At 40.6% G+C, this 23,247-nt stretch overlaps 1 protein-coding gene across 2 annotated transcripts in view; it reads left to right on the forward strand.

Moving 5' to 3' along the window:
- Positions 1-1,887: 1,887 nt before the first annotated feature.
- The window catches only part of ptchd4 (patched domain containing 4), a 37,326-nt gene continuing 15,966 nt past the window's right edge, over positions 1,888-23,247 (forward strand). The window contains exons 1-2 of one of the 2 annotated variants that reach the window (XM_020923404.2): positions 1,888-2,487; positions 14,200-14,695. In XM_020923404.2, coding sequence (XP_020779063.2) covers positions 1,888-2,487; positions 14,200-14,695 — 1,096 coding nt within the window. The remainder of the gene's footprint in view (positions 2,488-14,199; positions 14,696-23,247) is intronic. The other variant, XM_055149616.1, reaches the window with a different exon arrangement.

Genomic DNA, 23,247 nt, shown 5'->3' on the forward strand with positions numbered 1-23,247 from the left:
GCTGCCATGTTAGTAGTAGTGGAGTCATGTGACCATGGAAAACCCTGAAAATGATGGCTCATACTCCTTGAACCACTCTCACAGTTTTAGTCCTGGCATGGTCATCTTGCTGAATCTGAGTGACTTTTTAAGAAGAATTTGAGAGAATTACAGCCATTAGTTTTTTCACTAAGGGTCAATTTTGGATTTTCTTTTTCTTTTTTTTAAGTGAAGACGTTTCACAGCTCAAGCATTTCCCTTTCCCTCTTTGTGAATAGTGTACATTTGAACCAATTACCTTTAGGCTCAAGATAGATGGAGTTCCTTATGTGTAATTTCCTCATGCATGTTACAAAGGACAGCTATGAGAGGGCTCAAAGTGTTATTGTTGTATGATTGATGTGTGTCAGACACGTGACATGACCATCAAATGGCACAAGGTCAGAGCTGTCATCACGGCTGTAATTACAGCGAGCTTCTCTCAGCGTTCAATAGAAGACAGACTCCAAGGTCGTACGTGTTCACTGCACCTGTCAGACCTCCAGATGAGGGTCAATATCCTTTATATGGACACTCACCGATTGATTTTTCATAATTATTACCAGCAGTGGGAGGACAGTGTGGATGTTGCAAAGAAATACCGACCCAGACCAGCCCATTTAAGCACATGTCCTCTATGTGTTCTTGTGCTCTGTCCAACTTCTCCACATTATCTTCCAGCCTGTATTTGTCCTTTTTGCGTGTGTGTGTGTGTGTATGTGTATGTGTTGTAATACTTAAGTGTCACATGAGCATGCTCTATATTTCCATGCCCAAAAATACAAATGTAAATGAATGAAAACTTCACGCATCAATTTCTTATAACAGTTGCCTTAAAGGAGAAGGAGCAGCAATACCATGAACAGGCCCGATGAAGGCCTAGTGCTCACAATTTGCAAATAAGATGGTCTAGGGTATTTTTCTGTCAAAATACAAACGTGTAATCCTCAGATATTTAAGTCTTTGTTGACTTTATACAGCAACATTAATTCTAGTGACATTTGAAAGTTCATAAAAGTTTGGTTTACTTAACTTAACTTAAATGCAACAGCCAGGTTTTTTTAAGATCATTATTGGTGTTCACAGGCCAATAGTTTTACTGTGCACTAGAGGGTATCTAACACAACACTTATTTGAAGCCTGCAGAGGCTGTAGACCAGGCTCCTTTAAAACCATACCACTGACACACAGAGAGGTAATTACTGGTTACGGGGCGAAAATAGTCGCTTAATGTAGGTACGTGAACCTGGCGCGGAGCGTGAGGGAGGTGTGTTGTGCCTGTTCCCGCCACAGCCCCCCGCGTTGCCCTGTACAAACCACTCAGCGTGAAGCACGAGCCGGCGTGGGTTTTCCCCATTCATGAAGCCACTGACTCATCACCGCTTCTACCGCTTCCACCGCTTCCACCGCTCTGCCGCTGTTTGCGCTGCTGCTGCTGCTGCTGCTGCTGCTGTAGCGGTCAGTGAGTGAGCCACCTGCAGCACCACTCCGCTCCTCTCCTGTTGCAGCCCCCCTCCTCCCCCCTTTCCTTCCTCTCCAGCGCCATCCTCATCCTCAACACGTTAGTCCAGCCTCCTTCTTACCACATGCACAGAGCGGCAGAGAGAGGCGGCACACGGAAGGACACGCACATCAGCCCGCCGCTTCGCCTGATGCATGCGTCTCTGTCACGGAACATGGCTCGACATGGGAGGCGACGACGCGCGGTGAATTAGCGGCAGACTGCTGCGTCTCTCGGCGTCTGCTCTGCCGCGGATTGCTGCAGTGCTGTACGTTCCAGCCAGGTGTGCGTGCGTGTCGGTGTGTGCGCGTGTGAGGGGGATAATTCTCTTGGACTTGGACTACGCCAGGGTTGGGGTCTGATGTCACATGTGCTTGATCGGAGGAGACGGGGCTTCCGCGAGCTGGATTTTGTGGAGGATGCTGCGGCAAGTGATTCACAGAGGGCTCAAGGCGTCGTTCTACTGGCTCGGCTTGTTCGTCAGCAGGCACCCCGTCTTCTTCCTCACCGTGCCCGCCGTGCTAACCATCATCTTCGGCTCCACCGTACTCAGTCGCTTCAAGCCGGAGACCAATCTGGAAGTGCTGGTGGCCCCGACTCACAGCTTAGCGAAGATCGAACGCAGTCTCGCCAACAGCCTCTTCCCCGTGGATCAGTCCAAGCACAAGCTCTACTCGGATCTCCACACGCCGGGCAGGTACGGGAGGCTCATTCTACTCGCCCGCGCTGGAGGGAACATACTGGAACTAGCGGACCAGGTTCTCCAAGTGCACAAGCAAGTCCTGGAGCTGCGCGTGAATTATAAAGGATTCAATTACACGTTTGCTCACCTCTGCGTGCTTAGCCACCGGGACAAGCGTTGCCTCCTGGATGATATCATTACCATCTTTGAGGACATACGCCAGGCCGTGCTTTCCAACAGTACTTTCCACAAGGTGCCCGTGGGCTACCCCAATACCACGCTGAAGGTGAGTGGTGGAGCTGGAGCGCGCACTGCAGCTGCCGCCAGCCGCATAGAGTGCACCGTGCTCCGGGTACTGTCAGTTCCCTGCCTCCCCCCTGTTAGGGCTTTCACCAAATTCCACCGCATTGGATAGAAACACCGGTCCGTCTTTGCGCAAACGGATTATTCTTAACCCTTTGGCTCTTGGTGCATAGTTTTATGTCCATTCAACATGTTCTAGTCCATGTCGACACCTGTAATGAATAAGATGCATTGGCAGGCAGTTACGTGCAGCACAATCAGAGCTGGCCATAATTTCTGAATGAATGGACTTAGATGGGGCGGGACTATGTAAGATAGGGGGTAAGACAGAGGTTTGAAACGGCATGCCTCTACCAGCAGTGTCCTAAGTTTCTCGTAGCTGTTTTTTTACTTACAAATCTGCTCTATACAGCAAGGAAAGATAATTCATGATGAGTAAATACAAGAATAATGTTTTTGGCCAACGGATTTTGATGCAGTGAGTAAAAGGTCAACCTGCACACATACATGTTGTTCCTATTCCTCAGTCAGAACATGAGTGTATTATAAGATCCTTTGACTTTAGTTATTCTCCACATTCAGACAGAGGGTCAGGGTCACAGGAAGGGCACCCAGTGTCAATGGCCAAGTTATAGACGAGATGATCAGGTGATTGGAGGAAAGACGGTACATGATTCACTGTGGGAATAATTACACAGAAAGGATTCAGTTCTTTCTTTTGATATACGAAAAACATGCCTTAGTTCAGCCATACAAAGATTTGAAGATATTATACTGTAATATATAATGATTGATTGTTTTTTTATTGTCTCAGTAAGTATTGCAACTTATGGGTCACATGGCTCCACTCACTGTTCTGGTCAGAAATGGGAAGATTAGCATCAGAGCCAATATTGATAAAGTCAAGACAATTTCAAATATTGCCCACAGCACCAGCTGCTTCCTATGTACTATTGCCTTTTGAAAGACTCTCCTCTGGTGCTGCATGAGAAGTCATGTATCAGACAAAAAGGCTAGAATATCCATCCTGTTGATGGCATCAATTTAAACTATAATATTCTTCACCTCTCAGCCTCAGTTCACACAGTAGTGCACACTGTGCTCTGTTGCAGCTCATTATGCCCTCCAGAAATGAGCATGGATTAATATTATTGATAAGTTTACTTGATCCTTCCATTGTAACATGAATGCGCATACAGTACTAAACTCAGCTATGTTCTCTTATGACCATATCCACACTGTGCTCCATGGTGTTGGTGTTCACCCTCCCTATAGTGGACTTGTAATGTTCCAAAATGGTCACAATATTGTTACTTCGCAGTTGGGTGATTCATCATTCATATTTTTACTTATTTCAGCCCGTGCAGCAGGGAAACCCCCATAGCACACATGTTGCATCTTATTTTCTTGGCTTTTGAGCACAACAGTTTATCCATTGCTTTGTCTGGATGACTGACGTAATCCTGAGGATGTATGTTTAAGATAATTTCAGATCACTTGTGCAAATCATGATAATATCTGATAATATAGTGAAATTCCTGTGTGGTGTAATACATAAATAGAAACAAGAGGGTTCCATTGAACTGCAAAATGTTAAGCGGTTTCATAATACACAACAATATTACATCAGGCAGGCGTTGTCCACACACACTTCCCAGCATGTTGCAGGGAAACCCCCTCCCCTTACAATCATACAGCCAGCATCTGCACCTGTCATGTGGCCAGCCCCTGTCTCACATCCATGTAAAGCTAAAATGGCTGATAATGGTCCACTTTCTCTTGATTGTGTCGTACAGATTTTACAGATGCAGCACCAAGAGTCCACAGTGTGGTTTAGCCGGTGTGTGGAAAACCCCTCTTCTCTCACGAGCCGTGCTGGTGCATGTGAATTGATTGGCTGCATGTGGCTGCTGCTGCACACACACACAGACATACACACACAGACTAACACACTATACACACACACATACACATGCACACACACACAGTGAAGCAGAGGAGAGGAGGGATATCCTCGTTTTTAATGCAGTGTTCCCCTCTCCCGAGTCGCCGCGTGACAAGGCTCTCTCTCACAGCCGCAGTGCACAGGTTTTGTACGTCCATGCTCAGGGTTAGCTAGCACAAAGACATACGCTAAAGGCTGCCTCCAATGCAGATGTCTTGTGAAGGTGTTACAGGCTGATATCGAGTGCTGTGATGCTGCATAGCAACATACGGTTGTCAAGATGCAGAGCGCATCTGTGTAGAGTAACTGCAACGGGGAGTGTGTTCAAGCAAAATGAGAATTAATGATTTGATTGGTCACGGAAACAAAGATGTGCAACTGTTAATAATATTTTACACTTAAATTGGTAAAGAAAACACCCATAGATATGAGTGTGTTTCTGTCCCCCACCTTTTGTATTTAAAAGTGCAGGACCAACATGCCTGAGCATGATGTCCACAACCAAGACTCGTGATGTAATAGCACTAAAGTTATACATATAATCAGTTTTTGTTTGTAAATCCAAATGCATTAAACAACTAGTGCTGCTAATCTTTGTAAAACTGTCTTTTGCTGCTGTCCCAGTTCAGTAATAAGTGCAGAGTGACTAATAATACAGCATGTAATGAAAAATGGCTGCTCCGACATGCGCTGCGCAGCACTTTTGCCCCCTTTTTATGTATACTTCCAATGGAACTTTTGCATTGTGCTCTATACATACTGTGTCAATATAGAGTCACTTCTGCAATACCACAGAGCAGCCACTACTCAGATTAGCGACGGCTGGAGGTCATCTATGATAGATCTTATAATTCTGATGAATTCCACCCTGTCTAAACAAACAAAAGGATAGTATCACACATCTCTTATTCTTGTCAAGTTTATGCTCATGTTGCAAACTAACTTTCTATGGAGAAAGGAAAAGGTATTAATGTGTTTTAGATGAAAATCTACACACTGTAACCAGGGACAACAAACAAGTAACCAAATCCACACAGGCACCTGCCACAGATTTACAATTAAACCCTCACGCTCTGAGGTCTCAGAGCTAACCACTCTGCAACTGCACAGCCAAAATAAGAACTCTAAACTCCATGTGCCCTACAGCCGGCCAGTGGACCCGTCTCTCTCAGTCTGGGGCTGTCATATTCCTGGATGCACATGTGCTGTGCTGCTCTCAGCCCACTGCTCATGAATACTGCACAAGTGGCACTAGCACATGTTTAATGCAACACAGAGCTGTCTCCATCAGCAGGAGGCCACACTGAATTCTGATAGGTCCAAGCCTCACTCACATGTCTGGAGCTTGTTTCCTGTACACTTAGTTTGGTGTGTGGGAGTTCATTCCTCTAACTTTAAGCCCATTCACAGTTATCCAACATGCTGATGTTTCCCATTGTTGAGTACTCAGAGCTTTTGGCTCAGTCTGGTCTCCACTCCATCGCTCTGAGCTCCAAGCACTCCGGTGCAATCAGATTAGTTTATTTCAGTGACACGTGAAACTCACTGGTCACATCATTTACAGCTAAAATGATATATAAATGAGTTATAATGATAGTCAGAGTTTAATGCTTCGCTCATTGATTCTGCAGAAATATGCTGATGTTTGTCAGTCCCCTGTGGTATAGTTTTTCATTTATTATGTCCTCATAAGAAGCCATATTTGTTTTGCTGTGTGTCCCTCACTGGCTAATCACACCCATCTGAAAACGGGAGGAGATTCTGTAGTCAAACAGAAATCAGCTGGAAAGTCTCCCTGAATTGTACCCTTTATGAAACTAAGTTAGTTAATTTCCAGCCAGGAGAACTTTCCAGCTGATTTACAACCAGACTCACATCTTTGTAAAGTATGAAGCTCAACAGTGACCGCCGACCCCCAGTGACCACAAGACATATCATTTTATTTAAAATCACTTTCTAAAACATTATAAACTGCCAAGTTATTTAACCATTTAGCTAAATCTTTCATTTTAAACATGTTTTTTGGACTTTGGAAAACAACCGCGCTATGGATTATAGTTATCACATATCTGGTTAGCCTCTGCAGTGCCTTTGAACTCTTAATATTTTGATATTTTTGTAAAATTCTAATGGGAAAACTGAGTGGAAAATTTACTTCTGGTAAATTCAGTGACAGTGACACAGTCCAGAGCAGACTGTCACTGTTTAGCTCCATTGGATCCCAGGCAACTGCTCTAAAGCCCAGTAAACTGTTGCTGGTCATTTTCTGGCTGAAATTCAGTTTGTCACAAAACATCTATCCATGGGTTTCAGAATGATGACAAAATGGGACAGTTTCTATGGCAATTAACAGTTTAAAACAAAAATCTCATCATTTGAATGGTGAAAAGTGCTAAAATACTGGAACCTGAAAGCCTGAAATCTGTTAGCATCATGATACTAATAGCTGTGCAGATCACGTCCTATTCCAACAAGACGCTACAGTATATCTCCATATTCTTGATATAACCCAAAATATATTCCACATTATTTTAAATTATAAAAAGCAGAATGCAGCTGTATTAAGCATAATTTTAATGTTAAACAGATATATTTAAAAAAATAAACATTCAGTACAATGTGATTATGATTAAAGGAAGGTGTCTATAATGCAATAATGAAGAGATTGATGTATTTGGAAGAGAAAAGTCTTCCTCCTGTATATTTGGTCCTTATGGTGACGGCAACGAAATGGAAATTATGAAGTAGAAATTATAGCCTCAGCTACATAGGAACAGTTAAATCCAGGTTAAATGATGGTGTATTATCTGAGTGGTGTTTGTTTAAGAACAGTGGGTCGCTGTGTCACACTCAGTACCTGCACAAAAGCTCCAGTGCTCAGATAAATGTCGAAGAATATGATATTATTTAATCCACTGACACATAAAGGCACTGAGTCACCGCCAGCTGCAAACAACCTTAAAGAGATCCGTGAGTCATCCTTATGTATCCAGTCTATTACAATCAGAGCTGGAAATCGCAACTTTCAGCACAATTAGATGTTAAATGATGCACCTATTAAATGTTCATATGTTACAAAACCACCGTGCAATCTGTATGCTGCTGTAAACAGAGGTGAAGGGCTTTCAGTGGAAGTGATATTGGGTCGGTTTCTGAAATATGAACATAAATAATTTTTTCCAGCAAGAAAACTAATGGATATCGATATATGTTCCAACATCCACATCGGAGCTATCCTTGCAGTTTGAGATAACTTCTATGGTTTACACGAGGACAACAGTCAGCAACAACTGCCAATAATAATATTGGATATACAAGAAAATAAAGATGATTTACAGCGTACTTAATGGATTCTAGAGTAGGTTGTTGTGCCTACAGTAGCAGCTTGTGTCTTGCACTTATCTCATATGTTAAACTGACTTCTTTACAGTGAAATATAGTGTCTTTCTAATATAGGTATCTGCATGTGTGTTTGTTAGGTTTTTTTTTTGTTTGTTTGTTTTTTACCCATAAAGCTCATTGTGTGTCTATGTATTGCCTTTTTTTCAGCACTATAAAAGTAGTAGCCAAAGGGTCAGTGTTCTTATTTGTCCTGGTTCGAGCCCTGATGCAGACTTCGTCTGATGCTCTTCTAGTCCTGGTTTAGTCCTGGTCTTGTCTAGGTTTAGTTCCAAATTTAGTCCAATTTTTTTCCTACATATCCCCCCTTGTATATCAGACGTGGGAAGGAGGATCTCAGTTGTTAGAGAGTTGTCCTCCTGTCTGAAGGTTGTGATTCCAGCTTCCATTTATTAATGCTTTTTACTAGGGCAAGTCACTCAACCCACCTAGTGTCTGCGCAAACTAGTCTGAATGTGTGTGTGAATGAGTAACCGGTTCTTCGAGATAAAGTGCATTAACTTTAAACTTTCGCATTGTCACTATCCCTGAGTATAAACTGTATTGTATACATTTGTGGTAACTGAAATCTTCCTAAGACTACATCTTAAAAGGTCCTAATGGTTTCCTCATCAAAAATATACCTGGAGTTGTGTTTTGTTTCATTCACAGATGTTTAAGTGTTCAGTTACACCTTGTGGTGTCATTGAGTCATAGTTTTCAAATTAACAGCTACTTTTTACCTTTTGTTCAGTAGAGTTTGGAAATTCCAGGGCTGAAATTATCCACATGAATCTAGAGAAGGTGTGTGAACTATCACAAGGTGGAACTGAGCGTTTTCAGTTTGAGAGAAGAGCCTAAATATACAGGGTTTGTGTGTTAAACATGTGTGAATGAATGTAACACAAGTGCAGGTCTGTTTCTGATGAGAAACAACATTATAACATACAGTATATCAGAAAATAGCGTAATATAGGCCCTTTACACTACTCCCTTCTTCTTGCTGGGACCTGGTTCCTGATCTCTCCTGCTCTGACAGTCTGCCTGTGCTAATTCATACGCTCATCTTCTTCTCGTCCCACGTTTGAAGCAATGGCACATTTTAGTCTAGAGCTTGTTAAACTAGAGCAGTCCCAGTGCCTCTGAACTCTCGGCGCTGTTCCCCCGAGGAGCTGCTTAAAAATATAGATTTGTTGTTTTGCTGTCGTGGCTGTTTTTCCAGTTGTGTAATCTGGGGAAGCTGTCAGGTGTTACTCGAAATAACATCACATGAAAGAGAGGGATAAAAAAAGAAAGTGGGACACGAGCGCTCTCAGCACAGACTCACCAGTGTGGGAATAGCAAATAGTTCTGTATGGAGTGCACGTTCTGAAAGAAGAGGTATTATGCAAAATCAACTTTTTGGGGCTTTCTACCTTGTTATAAGTGTTGCTTCCTCGTCAAAAACATGCTTGAAGTGGTTTTAAATGTCATGGTTGAGTAATGTAGGTTTGGGTAATTAAGCAATCTCTCCCAGGCCCTATTGGAACGCTCCTTACACTACATTTCGATTTGTCCAATGCTCTGCACACAAGTGTGCATCACCCATGCTCACATACAACAATTCTTCATTAATTTACAAAAGCATATACATAGAAAATAATACACTACAGCTTTATAAACTTAAAATGTTCAGTAGTATCGGCGTTTCATTAGCAAAGTGATTTTTTTTCCCACATATGCTGCATATACTTACATTTATTTATTTATTTATTTATTTATTTATTTATTATATATTTTATATTTTTTTGCATTAATTGCTTGGGAGAGGAGCTTGGTGGATAAAAGAGGACCACTCTCCCCCTGCGGTCAATTATCTTCCGACTTCCCACTTGGACCTCGGATTTAATGTCATGTCCGAGCTTGAAGCGCATTATTATGTTTCATGTGTCAGACTACATGGATTATGATTATGACTATTCCCTCATCTTACGAAAATGCTGACACTTTAATTCATTTAATTTTGGAAATTTGAACTTCATTTTATGTTATGATTTTTATTTTCCGTTACAACCTTAGGGACGTTAACGTCTGTTAATCAGGTATTTGTTCAATATTGGCCTCACAACAACACTGACTACCATACCCATAGGCAGTGACGTGTAAGGTATTGCATTGATACGAGTGACTGAAATTGTCATTTAAACCACCAAAGTGTCCAAACACAATGAAAACAGTTCATATTTACACATCACAGTGGGCGTAGCCATCTTGACTTTTGATTCGAAATCCTTGCTCAGTCTACTTTTCCGCCACCGAGGTCCGAGTCGTGCTGGCCCAGGAAAAGGGGGGTGTCATATGTGTAATTAGGCAGCTTCCTCGGAAAACCGATTCAGAAGGATGATCGAACACTGGGTCCTTCCCTCAGTCAGTCTTGGCCAGGGCATGTACAGAAAAGGTAACTATCCATAGTCCGTAGCATCTTCAAGGAGACAAGCAGGCACAGGAAAGTTAAAGAAAAGCTAGAAAAGTTAACCAATGCACCTTCAACGTCAAATATATATTTTCAAAATTTAGAACTTTAGAACAATTTACAGAAAGGAACATTGTAAACCACATGATTTGTTTGTTGTAACAACCCTATTAATGATAGCATAATGAAATAATGCCATTTAGAGTTGTATTTTCATCAGTGTCCACTTTCTTATCCACTTTTTTAAAATTAAGATGCCTTATAAATACATCTAAGAATCATTAGTTTGGTACACTTCATTCTGGTCGCCTTTTAATGTGGGGACAAGAACTGCTGGCAGAGGGACTGAGAGACCAAGCATCAGAGCAGAGCCGGAGTGTAGCCGGACCAGCTCTGCGGGGATGCAAGCACGTGTATCCTGGCACTAACCAAGGCTGTGTGTTCTCAGATGACTCATATTAACTAGTGTTGATTTTCTTCATCAGAATCATTAAGAGAACAATAGTGTTGTTTTCATCGTGAAGCTCAGGAGACTCCGCTGAGAAGACAAAGAGGCTAGCTAGAACAAATATGTGTCTGCTTTACTAACACAATGGGGACAAGAGGAGGTAGAAAGGGGAGTTTGTAAAAGCCTGTTCAGTGTGGAAATGGTCGGATAGACAGTACAAACCTCAAAAGATGGTAGATCCACGCTCTAAAAAGTACATATTGTTGATCAAGACACTTCAGTCTCTTTGCCACCTACAGTGCTAGGCAAAAAAATATGTTTGAAAGGATATTATTGTATATTGTATATATTGTGCTATTTATTTATTTATTTAGCTTTTAATGTTCTAATGTTGTTCAAAACATATCTGGAGTTGTATTTTGCACACTTGTTTCATTAATCCTGGTATACAAATGACTTTTAGCCATTGGGAAATTGGTGTATAAGACAAATTCATTGTTACTGGTTAACTAAAGAAATAGCAAAAATGTCAAGTATTTTTAATTTATTTTACCCAGTGATTGCTTCTGTCTTCCAGTCGTGCTAACCCAAGACTTTACAAAGGTGTCTATTCACAATATAAATGTTGTACACTGAGCTTATCTCCATCCATCCTCTTCCTCTCACTGTTTCCTCTGCAGTGGGCGTCCAATCACAGACCGGCAAAATGAGGAAGTGTTAGCAGAGCGCCGCGAGTGTAGGAGGTGCTGGTTTAGTTTTGGGATATGTGTTGATATGTGTTGTGAAATATTCTACTCAAGCACTAGAGATTTCTGAGTGTCTTTTTCACCAACAAGTAAATCAGACTGAATCTTGCATACAGTAATAAAGGGACCATGTCTCAAATGTGAAGACACTTTTGGCTTTTAATTAAAATATTGTAAACACAATTTGTCTTCAAAACATCTTCCTCCAAGTTAAGACAGTATACTCTCAACACTTTAGTTCATTTATTTATCTTTAGATTGATGGAAAATGATTAGCTAATGCTCAATTATTAAACTACAGTATTTCAACTAATCTTTGCATCTATAAACTGTATAAAGAAGTGGACTAAGGGCCTGTTTACATGAGAACGCTTGCGGGTAAAAACATCAAAGTATTATCTTTGCCAAAGTGCCTTTCGTTTACATGGTGACAGCGTTTTTGGGACTTAAAAACGGCAAAATCTGAAACCACCCTCCAGAGTGGAAAAGTTGAATACTCTCCACCGTAGCGATTCCATCTACACTGCCCAAGTCACGTACGCATTTACGTCACAGACATCACATGGCATCGTCTAGCATGCATACACAATCAAATTCCCCACGCTTTTGCATCACCGTATGCACTCAGATTTCCTCCCAAAAACGATCGTCTAAACGCGGAATAAAAAGTGAAAACCCGATGGCACTTTTGCGTCTTCTGTTCAGACCGTCATCATATAAACGTGTCCTAAGTGAGTGTGACATCTCCCATAGCGTTCGGCACCGCTCTAGTCAAATGAAGCTCACAAGGCTAGCAGTTATAGGAGAAAATTTGGAGCCAAGTTCCATGTTAAAAACAGGAATTTATTTATGGACAAAATAGCAAAATAAACACATCGAGAACATGCAGAGTGGGTTAATCAGCGAAGAGCTGTGAAGCCAAATTCAAGCGCCTGTCTGGGTCCCTTTTGTGGTACAGCACAACAGTAAACAAAGCGGTCGAGATGGATGTAGACGAAGCCATCCATTCTGTATTGGCAACAATTCCTGAGATCGAGGATTTAAAGCTGGAACAAAGAGAAAGTTTGGTGAATTTTATCAAGGGGAAAGATGTTATTGCCCTTCTTCCTACGGGATTTGGTGCGTTTCATACGGCATGACCAAATAGCAGCAATAGGTTAAAAAAAAAAAAGTACCTGCCTACTGTCAAACAAAAGAATCCTAATGCTGTGAGGTCAGACGGTTTCCAGACGGTCAGATGGTGAAACCGGCTGTTGAATCATTCTAGAAAGTGTCCCAATGTTCATTTCCTATTGGGAACGTGGCGGCTAGTGGGTTAGATATGTCCATTTATATATACAGTCTATGTGTAGAACAAAGAATAATGTGGTGTACAGTGGGTATGTGATTACATGTGGACTGGTCTACTGGTATTGTATTAGCTAAAGGCACAGCCCATTTGTCAGGTGGGGAGCTGAGGAGGAGCAGCTTCTATATTGGATATTGATTGGAATGCTATTTTAGTTCAGATTTAAGTAGCTGTACAGTATATTACCTCTAGCTAAAGGGTCAAAGGTTAGGGTATGTGTTAGTTACACCATGTATTTTGTCAATGGACACATTGTTACGTCTGAAATATTAAACTGTTAATGTCCACATATGGCTATTTCCAGAAATCTATATTCTAAAACTATATTGTTGAATCATTTAGTGCAGGTTTGTGATTTGAAACACGTTTCCCCTGCTTTTGCCCTGAGATAATGCAGAATACTGACACTCAACTATGTCTCTGTTTTTCAAAGTATATGTTTCACACTTCTGGTTTGGTCTATAACGAATTTTTAATCATGATTGGCACAGAGACATAGTCAAATAAATACTGAAATACTGAAACTACCTAATGCCACTGACACAATAAGAATAATCCCAATGAGCCATCTTTAATAGATGGTATTATTAAAAGGCCTGAGCTGCAACATATAATTTAATATAATTTGGTCAATAACTGGCCAGAGAAATCATGCATTCAACCTTTTACACCTTAAATGTGTTACAACAAAAATATTCCAAATCTCCCCACAAGTACAAGTAAATTTGAACCCAAAAACGTATTGTACCAGCTTTCAGTATATAGTATTTATGGTGACAGGTCTACTGTTTAGTCCTGATATACAGTAGACTTGCTTTGACCCTGTTCTGTTTAGTCATGGTCTTGTCCAGGTTTAGTTCCAGGTGTAGTGGGTGATCCCTAAAGATTGGTGGGTGTCACTCTTGAATCAGATTCCCAATACATTATGCTGATTGTGCGAAGTGTCACAACAGAGACAATGAACTGTTCCTTTTGTTATGTCCAGTCGAGAGAAAAGCCCAGACACCTCCATGTCCCTGTTAGTGCTTCCCCACATTTTTCAAAAAACAAAATTGTCTGTTTTTCTGCTAAAATAGCAGTGCCATGTTTGTTTTGCTTCGTGTGGGCACTTTGTCTTTGGCTTCTGCCCAAACCAAAACACTGCCCTGCCCTCTGATTGGACTGGTCATCCAGTGGCTCGAGCCCAAAGGCAGACAGACTCTAGTAAGTTTGTGAAATTCTGTGCAATGTATGTGAGCCCAGCCTTTAAGTATGAAACATAATCCACAATTACATTAATAGTTATCACACATGGTTTAGGAGAGAGAGAGAGACAGAGAGAGACAAATCATCCTAAGAATGAATGCACATTCTAATACTGTTTTGATTTGTTCTGCAGGATGGGCGTGTGTCATTTATCGGACACCAGTTGGGAGGGGTCACCTTCTCCCCTAACAGTCGTGACCAGACGGTGAAGTCTGCGCGGGCTGTACAGATCACATACTACCTGCGTAACAATGGGCCTGTGGTGCAGGACATCATCGCCGAGCGCTGGGAGAATGAGTTCTGTGCCCTGGTCCAGCGGCTGTCCTCCAGCCCTCCCCCTCACAGCACAGACCAGCTGCACCTGCAGTCGCTCACCTCCTTCAGCCTGTGGAGGGACTTCCACCAGACCGGGGTGCTGGCCAAAGGAGAGGTGTTAGTGAGCCTGGTGCTGGTCCTGCTGGCCGCTACTATCTCCAGCTCCATGAGGGACTGTCTGAGGGGGAAACCCTTTTTGGGGCTGCTGGGAGTCCTCACCATCTGCATCGCCAACGTCACGGCCGCAGGGATCTTCTTCATATCTGACGGAAAGTTCAACTCCACTCTGCTCGGGATCCCTTTCTTTGCAATGGGTGAGTTTATGTGTGACTGTGAGGTGCCAGTTTACAGTTACAACACCACAGAGATAGTGTCACTTTTCTCTAGTCCTATTTTGAATCCTTAGAGATGGTCTGATAAGGGCACCAAATTAGGCGGAATTGTTCACTTGGTGATATGAGGTCTTTAAAATTGTTATTAATTGAGCTTTTGAATGTGTAAAATTCAGTCTGGATCGTGGTTACACCTGTCCCAGTTTTGGTTGTCTGCACAGCTATTTAGACATTTATAGTCCCCTGAGGTCCACCTATTACAGTTTTTCTAGGTTAGGTTGAGACCGAATAATTTCCCTCTGTGATATATTTTACTGGTATCTGTTGCTTATGCAGACTCAATGAGACATTTTATGAAAACAAATGAAATGTTTTACTGGCAATGCACTGTAAAAGCATTTTAATCTCAGTTAAGTTCCACCTTGTCCCACAATGACCCACTTTAAATATTTGAGGTAGCCATCTTCATTTCTACCCTAAACAAATCTACATACAAGTCGACGATTGGCTAATTAATATAATGTATGTATAAGTATACCTCTTAAAGGTCCTGTATTGCACAAAATTTACTCTTACTCTTCATAATGTTATAATGTTGTTATCGTCTCAAAAATACACCTGGAGTTGTATTTTCTTTCATTCACATGTTTGAGTAATCCTTTATTATTAGTCTGTCTACCTCCCCAAAGCTCAAAATGCTCTATTCCACCTCGTGATGTCAAAAAGTGGTAGTCTTCAGGTTAACGACTTACTTTTTACCTTTTGTCTTTTATTCAGTAGAGATTGCAAATTCCAGAGAAATCATTAAAATTATTCTAGTGAAGCTGTATGGAGTTTAGAAACATAGTGGTGCACTTCCTGTATTACCACATGACATCACAAGGTGGAACAAGCTGTTTTCAGTTTGATAGAAGAGCTCAGCCTAAATATGAATCAAATAAAACACAACTGCAAGCATGTTAACAAAGATCAGAAAATAGTGTGATATGGGCCCTTTAATGAGTTGATGAGGTAGATATGTGTTGTTATTTTTGTAGTGTCAATTTTAGAGAAATGTCAAACACACACATTTTAGATAAATGACAAAAGCTCTTGGGGCATGTGAAGTGTGATGTTTTTAATCAAAATTAATTACACTTGGATCATGCAACAACAACATTTTTCCTCAGCTGTCAGTGTGGTTTGTTTACACTCATATCTGATGTTTGGGTGTTTCATTTCTCTAATCTTTTACTGATGTTATCGTGAATGTGACCAAATTAATATTAGAGACACTTTAGACATTTTACAGGCGATACACCAGACTTACAGCAGTAAGATTAATGAGGAGGAGATTTTTTTGTTTTTGTCTTAGATGTCATTCATGAATGTCTGAGTATTTTAGTCTCTCCTGGGCCCTAATTCATAGCCTGATTTATCAGCCGGTTTCACTTTGTAGATACCGTCTGACCTTTCAGCATTAGAATTTGTTCGCTAGATGGTAGGCGGATACTTTTTTAATGTAACCAATCGCTGCTGTTTGGTCATGACATATATAATGCGCTACTAATGGGGCTAACTGGTACATTAAGCTTTTCCCAAATCATGTAGGAAGAAGGGCAATAATGGCTTTCCCCTTGATAACTTCACCAAACATTCTCTTTGTTCCGGCTTTAAATTCTCAATCTCAGAAATTGTTGCCAACACAGAATGTATGGCTTCGCTGATTGGCTGGTGCCCAAACTTGACTTCCGGGGTTCTTGCAAACCGTTTAGTGTATTCCAATTCCTGACCTAGTTACTCGAGTGGACTAGGTGGCACCAGCCTGGCTCCGTAATTCAACCTGCTTTACAGATTCAGTGTTTAGCCCATAAGCCAACATCATCCATGCTCCCAACTGTCCATAGATATATAAAAGTGTAGTTTCATTAGCTGGATGCTAGGTTGTGCACATTGTGTTGCGATAGCACTCTGAAGGGGGAGTGACTTAACACGGGGAGTCAAAGGAGGGGAGACTCAGTGCACCAAAACCAAAGTGACACTTATAAAACATGTCAATACACTGTAACATAGCATTTTCAAAACAATAAAAGGTAACATGTAAACATGTTATGTGTTTGCAGTTAATACCCCATACAAGTAAAATACCCCCTCTTTAGTCAAGGAGAAAAATATTTCATAGAAATTAAATCATGGGTTGTCTTATTGAGGAATTCAAACCTGAAAGTACTGGCTTTCAACTATGTTCTTTTACAGTACAGGCATGGCATGATTCTTGGCGTGTATTTCAAAGCCTTAGTTCTTGTAGCCTACAGTAGCATGTGTGTGTGTGTGTGTGTGTGTGTGTGTGTGTGTGTGTGTGTGTGTGTGTGTGTGTGTGTGTGTGTGTGTGTGTGTGTGTGTGTGTGTGTGTGTGTGTGTGTGTGTGTAGGTGTGTGTGTGTGTTTCTATGAATACTGTCAGGTCAGTGTTCCCCAGGGCTCAACTCCTCCTGCTCCAGTCCAGCTCACATCACACAGGTTTAAACAAGACTCACAGCGAGAATAGAGCAGACAGAAGGAGGGCGGAGTAATGGGGTGTATGTTCCATGTGAGCATCTGTAGGTCAGCTTGTATTCACTGCATTTGCATAAATCTTGTTGCATAATATTACATTATCACTATAAGGCAGGGTTCTCCTACTTGGTAGTAGCTATAGATCTCAATCCTTCTCAGAGTAGTCCTCCAATCCAAGGATTTATGAAATGTAAGTTTAGTCCAATCTTATTAGTCACTTGGCAAACCATCCCTGCTTCAAAGCTCTCAGTAATTCAGTGATTAGTGCCTTTAGAGACAATGAGTCCAGAGTTGGTTTTTTTTTCACAATCTGTGAGTGCAGGGGTCTCCAACCTCTTTTCCCCAGAGAACTACTTTTACAAAGCTACTCCAGGAACTGAGTTGATAAAACAGCCATGACACGTCTTAGATGGGGGTAGAGTCAGATGCCAATATAATATTTTTTATCCATTTATTAATGCGTAAATATACCCAACTTAAACGTCTTATATTACACAAAATAGATTCTTGTGAGCTTTAAGCTATGTTATAATGCTGTTACCTCTTCAAAAACATACCTGGAGTTGTGTTTGGTTTCATTTGTATTTGTAATCCTACATGTGTCTACATCTCAAAATCTTAAAATGCCCTGTTCCACATTGTAATGTAATTTTATTCAGTAGAGATTGACAGTTCCTGGGCGAAAATGATCTAGATGAGTCTTGTGAAGGTGTATGGAATTTTAAAATGCAGTGGAGCACTTCCTGTATCAGTGTCTGATATGACAAGCTGGTTTCTATTTGAGAGAAGAACTAAATGAGAGAAAAAAACAAACAGAGTCTATTCCAGTTTCTGTGTTAAACAGGGGTGTATGAAGCAAAACACAACTCCAGGTATGTTTTTGCTGAGGATACAATATACTGTAGATCAGAAAATAAGCATAAAAGCATAATATAGGCCCTTTAATACAATATAATTTAAATGATTCAGTGTCATGGGGTGGTTGGTTTGAACTGCAGGGGACAGGTGCAGCCTTCACCTTTATGCAAAAAGGGTCCTCAGTGGTTATTACATGTATATGCACATGTATTTCTCTCTATATAAAATATAAACAAGGTTATACATCTGTGCCATCAGGCTTAAGATAATTATATTGAAAATCACAGCACTTAGACTGTCTTGTTCCTCTCTCCAGTGCCTGTGTTGTGTTGTGTCTAGAGCGGTGGCAGTGACAGAGGCGTGACACAGGCAGACAGTCTGATCCAGATGGAGGTGGAGAAGGGTGAAGGAGATGGAGAGGACTTGATTAAGTCTGTAATTCTGTCAGACAGGAGCTCAGAGCAGCAGATGTCCTCCTCCCCTGGGACGTCCCAACGGCAGCTCACACTATAGACACAGAAGCTCAGAGCATGCACTTTACATTACACACTACATGTTTCTTAAAACGCCTATATTACTCTGTTTTCTGGTTTTCTGTTATAATGTTATTTCCTCATCACAAGCATAGACTACTTGGAGTTGTGTTTTGTTTCATTCACACACGTTTTACACACAAACCCTGCACTTTAAACTCCTTTCACTATCACTGGAATCATTTGGATGATTTCAACTAATCTCTACTGATCAAAAGGTAAAAGACAGCAACTTGAAAACCACCGCTTCATGACATCACAAGGTTGAACAGAGCATTTTAATCTTTGGAAATGTAGACAACTAATAATAAAGAGTTACTCAAACGTGTGAAATAAAGCACAACTCCAGGTATGTTTTTGATAAGGTTAAAGCATTATAACATGGCTCATAAGAATCCATGTTGTGTAATATAGGACCTTTAATCAGTCAAGTAAAGATGTTTCATATGTGTTAGAAATTATAATTGGGAAGGTATTCTCTAAAGCTGTGATTCTAAAACTAACAAACCATCTAAGATCATTTTTGACCTTCCGAGTACCACCAGATCTAAACCTGGACTTTATCAGGCCTAGATAGATGTAAGCTATAATAATAACCCAAAGAAGGACTACGCCTTAAATAGCTTTGTCTCTAATAAAACAAAGATTCAGCCCCTACAACAGTTTGAGAAATACAGCACTAAAGAAAGGACTGTCTTGGAGCTATTGCAAGTATCCCGAGCAGCTGGGCGAAGTGTCTGGGGAGGAAGAAGTCCACATGGCATTATGACCGGAGGGTAAAAGGAAAAAGAAAATGTAATTTAAATTCTCCTTGTTTTGAGTTACATGGCACATATGTGTGGGTTGCTTGCCTAAGGATAAAAAGTGTTATTGTTGAAATGGCAGCAATTTGAACTGTAATGCATCACAAGAAGGGTTCCCAGTTCTAGTGGATGTCACCTTTTCAAAACTGTAGAATACAATGGAGCTTCACAATGTTCTGCAAAAGTACTGATATTGTAATATTGTTTTGCGAGTTAAGAACTGAGAATTTTAAATAAGGATGATTTGATTACACTATTTTCTGATCTATATGCATATCCAGAGTTGTGTTTTATTCACACAAACCCTGCATATTTAGGCTGACTTCTTCTCTAAAACAGAAAAAACTCCATACACTTTCACTAAAATCATCTGGATAATTAAACTCCTGGAATTGCCAATCCCTTAACTGAAGGTAACTAAAGGTAACTAGTAGCTATTAACTTGAAAACCACCACTATATGACATCACAAGGTGGAATAGAGCATTTCGAGCTTTGGAGATGTAAACAGACTAATAACAAATGATTACGCAAACGTGTGAATGAAACAAAACACAACTCCAGGTATGTTTTTGAAGATTAATTCTGTATAAAATAGGACCTTTAAGTCAAAAATGAGTTCTGATTACTCAGTACTCGCAGTAGTAGATCGCAGTACTTAAAAGCTGTATCACAGATCACAATATTTAATGAAAGTGTGGTTTCTTCACTGGACTATCCGATGTCTATAATTGTGTACAGAGAATCGCTCAGACTTGATAAGCCCAATGCAGCTCCTATGACTCATGCGTGCTGCAGTTAACCTCATTATGTGAAACAGCCTCAGTCTCTCAGTGGGCTGTGGCTTCTCCTGGACTCCTGGGGGGACTTCAATAACACTTACATTACACTGTTATATGAACAAGTGTATCATTACAGCATTAGTCAGTCAAAAGCACGGGTTTGTCTGAGGTGAACACAACTTTAATACACAGGTGCAGGGAGGATTATATGGTGCAATGTTGGCCAGCTCAGCTATAAAAGAAGAGGCTTGTTGGACATAAACTGAAACATCATGGCAGTCTTTGAAATGTATTTTAGAATTATTCAAATTATGTTTTTTGATACAATAACCTTGTTCTTTTGGTGTTGTATTTAAAATTGTGTAGGAGTTTATTAAGTTTTCAAGAACATTTTATGCTCGGCAGGTCCTGTACCGCACTATAAAGTTACTAAGCAGAAACTGTTCACATACATTGCAAAAATTACTGGTGATCAACAACATATCTGGAGTTGTATTTTGTTTTGTGTTTTTGTTTTGTGTGAGTAACCCTATTATTTGTCTACGTGTTTACATGTCCGAAGCTCAAAATGCTCTGTTCTACCTTGTGATGTCATGTAGTGGTAGTTTTCAAGTTTACATCTACCTTTTCCTTTTAGTTCAGTAGAGATTGGCAATTCCAGGGCTGCAATTATCAAAATGATTCTAGTGAAGGTGTAAGGAGTTTAAAAACACATTGTAGCACATCCTGTATTACCATATGGCATCACAAGATGAAGTGTTTTCTGTTTAAGAGAAGAACTCAATGTTAATATGTAAATGAAACAAAACACAATTTCAGGTGTGTTTTTGATGAGGAAACAACATAATAACAGATCAGAAAAAATGTCTTTGATAGAATTTATGAGACATTTCTTAACTGTTTTGTGGTTCTAGATGCAGTGATGTAGTGGTAAACAAAATGTAAGTACCGGTACAGAAAATAACTGATCAGTAGACCTACCCAACCCTAAGCACTAAATACAACATTTTTCTCCCTTATTTACATGTTTTATAGCAGATATTTTAGTATTATGTCTGTGGAACATTCTCTTCACACACACCGTCTCAAGCGTCTGTCTTCTTCTCTCGTCCGTGTCCGTGCATTGATGACTCTGCTCTCTCTAAATGTGAGACTGAAAATGTCATCAGAGGTGGGAGGAGGCAGGCCTTTTGAGCTGCTTCACTTTGGCTACTCATTTGTTGTTGGGTTAGTGTTAGACATGCAATATTAGCCATGGATTTCAACTATGAAGATTTGCATGTACAGTGTCCCTACCTGGAGCTGTTTGTAACTGGTGCAGCGTTTTGTCGAGTTTGAGTAATTTTCTGGGTGCAAAGAAACCAATAATAAAACCCCAACAAACTGAAATGTTGACTGTTCAATCCCAGCCCAGTGTACAAATGTAAACTCTGTGCTTAGGCAAGGCACTAGGCCTATCATGATAATTAAAATATCAAATTGAAAGTTGGAAAATTGATTCTTGTGAGCTTATACCTTTGTTAGACTGATGTTACCTCCTCAAAAACATACCTGGAGTTGTGTCTCTTGTGTGTTTCATTCACACGTGTTGGAGTAACCCTTTATTATGTGTCTGTCTACTTCTCAGATGCTTAAAATGCGGTGTCCCACCTTGTGATGTCATGAAGTCGTAGTTTTTAAGTTACCAGCCACATCCAATGATTGTAGTGAAGGTGTATGGAGTTATAAACACAGTGGAGTATTCCCTGTATTACAATATGACATCACAAGTTGGAACATGGAAGTGTTTACTGTTTGAGAGAAGAACTCAGCCTAAATCTGCAGAATTTGTCTGAACGAAACAAAACACAACTCTGGCTATGTTTTTGAAAAGGAAACAACATTATAACATAGATCCAAACAGTGTAATATGGGCCTTTTAAAGTGCAATGCTGAGACCAAATCGTGTCCATGAACTAATGTATGTTTTCTTGTGGTGAGGCTGAGTGGCGTTGACTTGCTGCCTGCCTGTCCTCTGCCGTGGAGGGGCCCGGTGGGAATACATGCCTGGCTCTGTAACACTGAGAAGACGGATGATGGATCTATGGACGTTATGCTGTTGAGTGGCGCTGTGGCTCTTTCCTCCGCCATATTAAAGACTGCAGGGACCCATCATAACCCACACACTATACATCAATTAATGTAGTGTGCCATTGGAAAAATACTGGCTTTGGGAACGATGGAGCCTTCTGGAGTCTATATCGTAAATCACATGAGCTGGATCTTGCTCTGTCATAGTGAAAGTCCATATTCACATTCCTCACTGTGCCTCAACAGGACTGTTGTACTGTAGATCACGACACACGCTGCTGTGATGGTATGCGAGTGGGGAATACAGTTTACACTACTATATAATGTGAAAGGTATTTTTCCCTCTCTCACTGCAGTGAATTATGGGTACTTCCATATTTTTTGAGGGTACCCTCCAGAATGCTATTTATCTAGTCTTGGGATGAGAAATGGGTCAATCAAGGACCATTTACTGGAACTGGTAGAAGGTACAAGTTAAATTAGTATATGTAATAAGACTATTTTTGGCTGTTATTGGACCAAAAAAGTTTAAAGAAAGCGTTTCAGATGCTACTTGAAGAACATAAAACACTTCATCTTAATCACTCATGGTACTGTTGTCTTTCCTTGCCTTCATCTTTTATTTTAACTAGAATATGTTAAGTTAATCAGTGTTTTCATAATCACTTTTACTATATTTAGATCTGCTTCTAGTCTCTGTCATTAGTTGATTTCACCAATGTGCAGATACAGGTGCACTGAGTAACTTTTCTTCTGCCACCTGCTTCTTCTCCATGGAGATGTTATTGTTTTTCCTCGAATGTTCCATGGTATAGGAGTAAACTTTATCCATCTTACATTTATTCAATTACAGATTTTTCTTGCCTTGAAAAACACTCTTAATCTACACAGATCTGGCCTGTAATTTGGACTTGTGACGTCACTTACTTGTTTCTGTGGAGATAGATAAGTTTAA

Source organism: Boleophthalmus pectinirostris, unplaced genomic scaffold (assembly GCF_026225935.1).
Source record: "Boleophthalmus pectinirostris isolate CB_2022bp ecotype Guang Dong unplaced genomic scaffold, ASM2622593v1 HiC_scaffold_13, whole genome shotgun sequence".
Lineage (NCBI taxonomy): Eukaryota > Metazoa > Chordata > Actinopteri > Gobiiformes > Gobiidae > Boleophthalmus > Boleophthalmus pectinirostris.